The 10349-nt window shown below is 48.5% G+C and overlaps 1 protein-coding gene across 12 annotated transcripts in view; it reads right to left on the bottom strand.

Moving 5' to 3' along the window:
* Positions 1–4570: 4570 nt before the first annotated feature.
* TPST2 (tyrosylprotein sulfotransferase 2) overlaps positions 4571–10349 on the bottom strand; it is a 53021-nt gene continuing 47242 nt past the window's right edge. For 9 of the 12 annotated variants that reach the window (XM_057745470.1, XM_057745471.1, XM_057745460.1 and 6 more), the window contains 2 exons: positions 9999–10049; positions 4571–5073 (listed from right to left, as the gene is read on the bottom strand). In XM_057745470.1, coding sequence (XP_057601453.1) covers positions 4918–5073; positions 9999–10049 — 207 coding nt within the window. In that variant the 3' untranslated portion in view covers positions 4571–4917. Of the gene's footprint in view, positions 5074–6873; positions 6923–9998; positions 10050–10349 lie in introns of all 12 variants that reach the window. The other 3 variants (XM_057745473.1, XM_057745466.1, XM_057745469.1) reach the window with 2 other exon arrangements.

The raw sequence follows: 10349 nt of genomic DNA, 5'->3' as shown, positions 1-10349 counted from the left end.
TGAGCGTCTGAATCTGCAAAATAGGGGTATAGGACTAGCTCATGGGATGGTTGTGTGTGAGACATTTGCGGGGCGGGGCGGAGCGGGGAAGAGGTGGGGACGGGACACGGCACTCAAATAATAATGAGGGTCAAGACTGTCTCCCGGATCTTTGGGTCTCTCAGTATAAGCACCGTCGTGGGTACAGAGTAGTTGCCTTATACAGGAGTTTGAGGGCGTGAAAGAATGAATGGGCAAACTCTAGAATTCCCAAGTATTCCCGCCAGTAAATCTTTCCATTCTTTTCCTTTCCAACAGGTTGGTAAATAAATCCATTCACTGATCTAATAAAAATGCACTGCGTGCTTTACACTACGCTAGGCTCCGGGTATCCAAGGAACAGAGAAGCACCAGACACTCCCAGGGAACCCCTCACCAGCTCTGGACTCTGTGTCCAGCACACAGGCTGTAGGGTTCCAATCTCAGCTCTGCCACCCACCAAGCCGCAGACCTCCGGCAAGGCATTAATTACATCTCTCTAAGCCTCCGTTTTCTCGTCTGCAAAATGGTTGAGATAAAATATGTAAGCAATTAAAACTGTACCTGGTACATAACAGGTGCTTAGGGAGTGTTTGCTAATTTTTTGCTTATGTTTTCTCTCTCTCTGTATGATGAAAACATCCAGGAGGCATTGTATACACAGAGCACTGGACTTGGAGTCAAAAGACTTGGGTCTAAGTTCCCTTGGCTGTTATTAAACGAGAACCTACATGCAGCCAATTACATGCCAGCTTCTTGGGAACGGGGATTGTGACTTAATGGTCTCTGTATCCTCAGTGACACGTCCTGTCCATGTGCCTTACACACACATACTATTGGGTTGGCCAAAAAATTTGTTCGGGTTTTTCTGTACGATGGTATAAAGATTCTAGAAAGTGAGGTTTTAGTAGAGGAGAAGGCCAAAGGGAGTGAGTCTTACAGACTGCAAGGTCCACTATAGAGCAAAGTGAGGGAAACACGGAGACAAGATAAACCATGTTGAGCCTGGGCCTGAAATGTATATGCTTCTGTTTATAGGTCAAAGTCAAAAATAAAAATAAGCCCGGCTTCTCTGTAGCTATGCCTGTAACTTTACAGCAGCTTTTATGGAGCTGCAGTTACTTTGATCTTGAGGGACTGACACTAGTGGATTTGCTTTGCCAAATGGACCCTACCATGGCTTCTGGAGAAGGAAACTGTGTGGATGGTTGTGGGGTCATTAAGGATACCAGCTCTACTAAAGTGACCAGAGTGGTGTTCCCAAGAATGGGATGAATGGAAATCACTAGAGAGGATGTCCTGAGAAGATCAAAGCATCACTCCTGTGACTTCCTCCCAAGCCTCATAACCTGAATGGAATCACAAGGATACGGAAGACAAACCCAAATATGGGCATTTCTACAAAACAACTGGTCTGTGATCTTCAAAAGTGCCAAGGTTGTGAAAGTTAAAGACCCTAGAACTGTTCCAGATGGAAGGAGACTAAAGAGACATGACAACTAAATGCAACACATGATTCTGAGCTGGATCTTTTTGCTATAAAGGAAGTTATTAGGGCAGCTGTCAAAACTCAAACGGGGTCTGAGGTTTCCTTGGTAGTGATGTGTCCATGTTCATTTCCTGACTTTGATGGCTGTCCTATGGTTACGTTGGAGACTGTCCTTGTTGGAAATACTAAAGTATTTGGGGGAAGGGGGAGATAGGGCGTCACATAGCAACTTAATCTCAAATGATTAAGAGAAAGAAAAGTTTTCTCTATGTACTTAGAATTTTTTAAAAGTGAAGGTTCTGGAGTAAAACTTTAAGGATCCAAATCTCCACCTTGCTGCTTCCTTGATATGGGACCTGGGGCAGGTTGCTTCGCTTCTCTACCCTCACTTTTCCCATCTCTAAAATGGGGATAAAGATAGCACTGTTCTAACAAGGTTGTTCCCAGGGCCAAAACAAAAAGGGGGAGGCTAATTAATGCATGTAAAGCTCTTGGCATAGTAAGATCTTCTTCAATGGTTGTGGCTATTTTCATCTAAAAGACCCAATCTCATATCTCTGTATGGACAGTCTCTAGCCTCAAAGATCAATGGTTTTTCCAGATTTTTAGACTCAAACACGCAGCCTCAGGAAAAGCAAGGAGAGAGGCGGCCAGAGGTTTAGTTTCAGGATCTCATACCCAGCCTGGTCTCCTGGTACTGCCCAGATAAACCCTTGATTTGGGACCCAGGGACATCCAGGCCTGTGCCTAGATTCCCAATGAGATGCTCAGACACGTAGCCTTCCCAGGAGGGGTTGCCAGGCAACAAGGTTCCTCAGCAGAAGCCTGGCGGGGCTCTCGGACACTCATTGGTCCATCCCTCCCTTTTCAGAGGAGGCCATGCCACAGGGGAGGTACCAGGGCCACACAGAGTTTAAGGGCAGATTCAGACCAGTGCTTTCTCTGCTACACAGGGCATGCGCCCCCCCCCCCACCCCACCCCATCATTTCTGTCCACTTACTTGAGCTCATACTTATAAAGTGACTCCTGTCTGTTCAGGGTCACAAAGACAAAACCTCTGCATATGTCATCTCTTCAATTCCTCAACCTTCCAAGGTAGTGTCTAACCCGAGTCCACATTCCTAATGACCCCTTAGGCAGCTCATACCACACAGCACTGTTTCCATATTGCCTTCAAAAGACTTGGGGGGGGGGGATCCTCACTCAGTTACAACTTTAAATAGGTTGGTACCATAGAAACAATCTGTAAGTAGCATTTCAAAGATGGTATATTTAAAGTCTAGCACAAGTACCTTTTCTGGGACATTGACATTCTACAGTTGCACATGGCTTAGTCTTATTTTGAGTTGTGTCACAAAAATATATATCATGTCCTGAACTTGGCAGAACTGAAGATCCAGATCAGCTGAGATGAGCAAATCTGGTTTCCCTTTAAGTGTTTCTTACAGATGGTTTCTACCCTACTTATCTTTCAAAAATCTGTGAACACGATCCTTAGATAGAAAGATGGGACAAGGCTCTGCAGGCCCGGGGCGTTATCTGTAACGCGAGCATCCTCGAAAGGACACAGGTGAGGTGAGCGGAAGCGACACTGCACCAGCTCCACGCAGGTCCCTTAACCACGTGGGGTTAAGGATCTGCTCTGGGGGAGGCGTATCCCGAGACCACCGTGCCATGAGGCAGCCCAGGCTCGCCGCGAGGAGAGGCTGCAGGATAGTCACGCCTCCAGATGCTCCAAGCATCCCAGACCAGGTACCAGACATGGGACTGCAGAAGCCTTCAGTGGACACAAGCTGCAGCCAACATCTGACTATGAGAACCACCACCCCCGAGCTCGCCCTAGTTAACTCCCAGAACTGAGAGACTCAACAATACATGGTTCTAAGTCACGAAGCTGGGGGCTGGTTAGTTATGCAGCAATAGATGGGTGCAGCGGTGCATGAGGCCCGATGTCTTCTGCTTCCCCCTGAAGGGTGATCTGAGCTTCCCGTGTCCGTGACTCCATCCACTGCCCATCCCACCGCACTCAAGACAAGGAGAGACAAGAGTGGCCTCACACTGCTGACCCACCACACACCAGGCACCACTGCCCGCACCACCCATCGGCCCCTCCCAATAAACCCAGGAAGTTCTAACTTCCCCATTTTACAGGTTAAAGACACAAGGGCGCAAGCCACACAGCTGGTACACTGGCCTGACTCCAAAAATCCATACCGCACGGCACTGTGAGTCACTGCCTTCCCAAAGCCTCACTGCTGTCATGAGCGCCAAGGCAAGGGGGTGTGGGTAAAACATTTCACCCTTTTAAAAAGGTAAGAAACTGTTCTGGGCCTGGCTGATCCCTAAGCATTGGAGGCTTATGCAGCCAAGGACTAACTCGGCAGGCTTGGAGAGTTCAAACAAACCCTGCACGTGGCAAAGAAAAGACTGGCTTGGACCAGCTCCCAGGAGTTCACTTCTGAGCCCTAGGGATGTCCCCGCTAGAAGAAGTGAGGACCCTGGACCACAAGAGGCCAGAGAGCTGATGTTAACAATGTGATTTATGGGGGACTCTTGGCTCACACTGCATCATTTGAGCTCTGGAAGGGCTGAAGACCAAGCACCTACGGTCAGTTGTCACATACCTTTGTGACAGATGCCCAGTAAAAAATGCTGGACACTGAGGCTCAGGTGAGCCTTCCTGGCTGGCAACACTTCATACACGTTGTCACACTTCGTTGGTGGGAGAATTAAGCAAGTCCGTAAGACTCCAGTGGGAGAGGACATCTGGAAACTCGTGCCTGGGCTCTCCTGGACTCTGCCCTATGCACTTTTCTCCCTTGCTGATTTTAATCCGTATCCTTTTGCTGTAAACATCCGTAACTGTGAGTCCACCAGGTTTTCTGAGTTCTGTGAGTCCTCCTAGCAAATCGCCGAACCCGAGGGTGGCCTTAGGGACCCCCGACACAGAAGTAGCTGTGGCCCTGCATGCACCTACTCTCCAGCCTTTGTCATCCATCCACCTGACAAAACTAAACATGGAGGAAAAAAATCTATTCACTCTGTAAATTAAGGCACAGACAAATGAGTCCCTGTTCAGTTTATTCAAATAATATATATATATATATTTTTTTCTCTGTGAGTAGAACTGCGGAGGAATCAAAGAAAGCCTCATATATTAAATTCTTAAATAGATTCTTTGAGTTCAAAAGTAAGGGCCAACAGGAGAGGCACGGGTGGTGGGCCCTGTCCAGCAAACAAAGCCACCAAGGAAGTCCTGCAAATTAAGGAAGATGGCAAATCCATTTCTTAAAAAAAAGTTCTCGAGGGGAAAAATATAAAATACCTAAGTTTCAAAAGCAGAACTACTTCCACGCTCTTGGTTCTCTACCCTGGACTGTCCAAAGATAGAGTGTTTCAAGGTCAGTTTTCAATGGTTCAGCTTTCGCAAACATATGCAAATACGTTCCTGGTTAGCAGTCCTGTTCTGGTGATTAATAGCAAGCAATATGCTTGGATTAGCGGTCCGATTTCCACTCGAATGCAAAGTTTCTTCTCTTCTGGAAACAAAGCCATGTGCAGAGATCTGAAAGGGGAGAAAACGGGCGTTAGGCCCAGAGTCACAATTCTGAAATAGATCTTGCAGATTTACATATGTGATTGCAGGACGGGTGGTCTTCTCGCATCCGCAGAAGCACGTGAGGCTTTCTACAGCATCCCACGTGGCCAGAGAGAAGTTACAGTTAAAAATGCCTCCGGGGTCCCACCTCTCAACCTGCTGCCACCTGACCTCAAAAGGTACACTTTTCTGGTTTAGGGAGAGCAAGTGGCAGTGATGATGTGAAAAGTGCCAATGGCTTTCTGGAGGCCCGGGGAGGAAGAGCATTTCTTCAAGAGCAACTCTCCACCAGGGATTAGCTAAAGCGCCCTGTCTCTGGGACCTAATCTAAACAGTCACGCGAGGCACACATCACGTGGCTTTCGTCGACGAGAAGGTTCAGGATTCTACTCACGAACCTGCAGAAAGAGAGTGGGGGTACCGAGCTGGGGAAACACTTGGAAAGAGACTGCTTTCCACCCGAGGCTTCCTAGGAATTAGTGTGTTTCCTTTTCTTTTCGTGTTTTGTGTGTGTGTTTGTTTCGGCTGTGCTGTGCAGCTTGTGGGATCTTAGTTCCCCGACCAGGGATTGAACCCGGGCCCTCGGCAGTGAGAGCGTGGAGTCCTAACCACTGGACCACCAGGGAATTCCCGGCTTCTCAGGAATTAAACACAAGTCCTGGATCTTAGCACAACTCAAGATGGTAATCCTGACAGTCAGGATGACTTAGTGTCTCCAGCCTTGTGGTTTGGTGCCAAGCAGCTTTCAAGAAAAACTAAAAAATACACTGATTGTTTAAAAGTAAGATAAGGAGACTAAAAACAGACTTGAGGCTAGACATTCTTTTACAGTTTAAAAGAATAGGCCACATACCCAGGCAAGTGGGTCCTGGTCTCGCTGAGCCCCTCAGGGAGGCTGGGAACGTCAGGAGGTGAGCTCACCCGCTGGGGCCTTAACTCCAGGGCCCACATCCTGGTGAGGTCCCAACGTGCCCGGCTCACTTCATCTATCTCATGACCACCCTTGGAGGTGGACAGTGATGAATCCCCATTCTCCAGGTGGGGAAAACAGAGGCCAACAGGAGTCAAACCTGGAGTGAGTTCTTAAATCTCTGACTTCCCAAGTTCAGAACAAACCTGTGTCCCTGCCCCTTGGAAAAATGGGGATGGCTAAAACATACGCTTAAGGTCATTTGTTAAAAGCAGACTCTGGGGGAGATGACTTTCGGTGGCTGTGTGGCCTTAGGCAAGTCAAAGCCCTTCTCTGGGCTTTGATCTTCTCCTCCATAAAATGGGACAGCCGTCCCCTGCCTCCTAGGGATGCTGAGGGTTAAAAGAGTAACACAGGAGGAGCACTTAGCCCAGTGCAGTGGGGGTTATTCTTGGACCAGAACTGCCTGTGACTATTATTAGAACATTAATTGCTCTGGGCTAACCTGATGCTGTTTATAGAAGGCGGGCTGGCAGACAGCATTCTGTGCAAGATGGTTCTAGAATCCTCCCCATCACACTGGTCCTCCGTACCCCCTCCCCAATGCCAGAAGAACCTTTTTCTGGTTAGTTCAGCGTTGATCCCTGCCCCCACCCCTGATCCAGAGCTAGGAGACTAAGCCTTGATTCTATCAATAGCTCCCCCAGGCTGTCACCATGGAAACCTCCAATGGGGCTGGGTCAGCCCACCTTGGTGGCCACTCCTCCCCGAGGAGGCTTGGGAAGGACAAGCTTTTCGGAAAAGTGGCTCCTAGGCTCAGAAGTGGTGGGAGCCCCACGCGAAGTCTGCAGGCCTACCTGGAAATCATGAGCTTCCTAGGTGGGAGGAGGTGCTGTTCAGGTTCACCTGGAGGAAGACAACACGCAGAGGAAGGGTCATGGCCAGGTGCGGGTGCCGGGGTCTCACCACCCTGAGGTTCAGCCCTCAGCATCACGGAGTCAGGCACATGCCCCCACTGAGTATTCACTGCACACCTACTATGTGCCAGGTGCTGGGCCTACTGTGAACGTGACAGACCCCATCTATTCCCACACAGCGAGGAGAACCTGCCTGCTCACCAAACACATCCGTAAGATACTATCAAGTCCAGGCAATACAGTAGGCTGATAGGAGTGCCTGGTGCTGGGGCTCCTTCAGATAAAGCAGTTCGGAGAGGCCACTACAGCGGGATGATATTTAAGGTGTAGTGTAATCAAAACTCTATATGTGACCTTTGCCCTGGGTTCCCTAGAACTCTTGAAATCTCCCTAGTGATAAAAAGCGTCTTTTGTATGCAAATGAGATGACTGGTGGCTGGAGGCCCCTAACTTCAGGATGGGGACTCCTTTACCAAAAAGGCCAATGCATGATGAAAAGGGCTGGAAATTTCAGCGCCCTCCATACCAACCTCTGGGGAAGGGAGGGGGCTGGAGATGAGTAACCAATGGCCAGTGAGTTCATCAACCATGCCTACTTAATGCAACCTCCATACAAATCCGTGAACAACAGGGTTCAGGGAGTCGGGCTGGTGAACACAGGGAGGCGCCAGGACGGTGGTGCACCCAGAAAGCGTGTGGCAGCTCCGCGCCCCTCTCCCATACCTCACCCTACACACCTCTTCCATTTGGTTGTTCCTAAGTTACACAGCCTTTATAATAAACTAGTGATCTAGGAAGTAAAGTGTTTTCCTAAGTCCTGTGTGTTGTTCTAGCGATTCATCAAACCTGAGTGGGGGAAGGGGAGGATGGGGGACCCCTAAATGTGTGGTTGGCTGGGCAGAAAGGTGGCTGGCCTGGGCACCTGGGGGGGGGGGCAGTTTTAAGGGACTGGGCCCTTAACCTGTGGGGTCAGAGGCTACCTCTGGAAATCAGTGTCAGAATTGAACTGAATTATGCAGCACCTAGTTTGTGTCTGGAGAATCAGAGAATTGGTTGTTAGTGTTGGAAAACACCCCGCAATCAAAGATCTAAAAGATGAAAATGAGGCCAGCCATGGAGATGCGGGCAGAAAAGCATTCCTGGCAGAGGGAACAGCAAAGCCCTGGAAAGGAGACCATGTTTGGAGTTTCGGGACTGAGTGTACATTTTTACATGGGTTGCAATTCTAATGTGTGAGCTGCTTTGTTTTGCTTTCTTCTATTTTCCTATTTTTGGGGTTTCACAATTACCATTTTGGATGGCTAGGTAGTATTCTACACAATGCACACACCACCATTACTCAACTGTTGCCCTAGGATTGTTTCTAAGACCTGCAATATCCTGCATGAGGTCATGCACACAGTGAGGGCTGGCGGAGAAGGGGAAGGAAAGTAGGGGTTTGATGTAATTTGCAGGGCAGCTCTCCTGAGGGTGGGACTGCTCACGATGACAGAGCATATGCCATTCCTTTACATTTTGCTCCTAATAGAGCAAAAAACAGTCCTAAGCCAGCCTGAATACGCCACATAGTGCAGGAGAGTGTAAACTGGTCCAACTCTTTTGTAAAGCAATTTTAGCCCTGTAGTTCACAAGTCCCAAAAAACACCCTCCCATGGGGACTTCCCTGGCGGTCCAGGGGTTAAGATTCCACACTTCCACTGTAGAGGGCATTGGTTTGATCCCTGGTCAGGGAACTAAGATCCCACATACCATGAGGCCAAAAGAAAAAAAAAAAAAGACCCTCCCATCCTCTGAGTCCACTCCTTAAAAATGTATTCTAAGGGAACAATTCCAAAGAGGACCCCCCACCCTTCACCCCACAAAAGAAAGAGCAAAATCAGGATGATAGGTACATGACATCATTCGAAATACTGCAAAAATTGCAAACGATCTTAGGGCAACAGTTAAGTAACTGGTGGCACAAGACGGAAAAACAGTAAGAAAGCAAAACAAAGCAGCTCACACGATGCAATTGCAAGGAACACAAACATGCATACTCAGGGGGGCAAAAAAGACTACATGCAAAAATGAAGAGAGTTTCAGATGGTTTCGAATTCCCCTCACCCCACTTCTGTTTGTTCTTGTTACATCATCTTTGGGTGAAAACAAGTTACAAGTTAGCGCTAATTCTGGCAACATTTTTTCACAGTGGCAAGAGATGGGCTTCTGATTCCCACATAGGGAACGTTGTCATCGACTCATCTTCAAAGAACCCAGATGTGCCAGGCCATGAGAGTCCGTGAGCTTGATAATTAAATTGGGGGCTTGCACAGGGTGGCCCACCCTTTACTGGCCAAGTTAAACAAAACACACACACAAACTGAAACTACTGATTTTAGCACCATCACACTTCACTTAAAAAGGCGCACTGTGGCACCAAAAGGAGGATGCTACAACGTCAGTCCTGGGAGCGGTTCTTCTTGCAAAATCCAGGGACAGCCTCCCATAGACACACCCAGGATGCATGGGAAGCCAGGCTGTGCAGAGACGTGTGGGGACACAGGACTGTATTATGTCTGCATTTGCACATACACCTGTAACACACAACACATTTTTTGGTAGACTGATGAACTTTTTGCGTTGAGTTGTGTTTGGGAACTGCCACTTTATACCTTTTTTTTTTGACTGCACCGCATGGCATGCGGAACTTCCCGGACAGGGGATTGAACCCACACCCCCTGCAGTGAAAGCGCGGATTCTTAATCACTGGACTGCCAGGGAAGTCCGGGAACTGCCACTTTAAACGAAGCTGAATTTTAGGCTAGAGGCAGAAAGTTTGACAGAAAGTCCCCACCAAATCCCTCCAACGGCTTTCAAGCCAGGGGACAAGGTGAAGGAAGGGGCTCTGGCAGAAGGGCTGCTGAGATGTGGTCCCAGGTGGATCAGACACTTGAGAGCCTCTGACGGGAATCCCACCCCCACCCAATCTTCTGATGGGAAAACCGTCAGCCCTATGAGAGAAATGAAGTGTTCAAGGGCATAGAGCAAGCCAGTGGTACCGCAGAATTCCCCCTGGGGTTTCTGACCTGAAAATATCCTTTCAGATTGGCTGGTGTTTTATAGTCCCCTCTCAAGACCTAGGAAAAAGAAAAAAATATTGCTACTGCAGAAATGATCAAAAAATAAAATTTAGTCCATCACTTCCATACCCATCCATCCATCCATGGACCCACCCATCCACTCTCCCATCCAGCTACCTATCCATCCACCCACCCCCCCATCCACACTCCCACCTTCCCCCCCAGCCACATACCCACCCACCCATCCATCCATCCATCCATCCAACAAACATTTATTAATAAGCTCCTCTTATTCTGGGCATTACTCTAAGCATGGGGGGGTGGGCGTGGATTACAACATTAAGCAGACAACTAAGT

This window comes from Hippopotamus amphibius, chromosome 8, assembly GCF_030028045.1.
Source record: "Hippopotamus amphibius kiboko isolate mHipAmp2 chromosome 8, mHipAmp2.hap2, whole genome shotgun sequence".
NCBI lineage: Eukaryota > Metazoa > Chordata > Mammalia > Artiodactyla > Hippopotamidae > Hippopotamus > Hippopotamus amphibius.
This window is presented reverse-complemented; position numbering and strand designations above follow the sequence as displayed.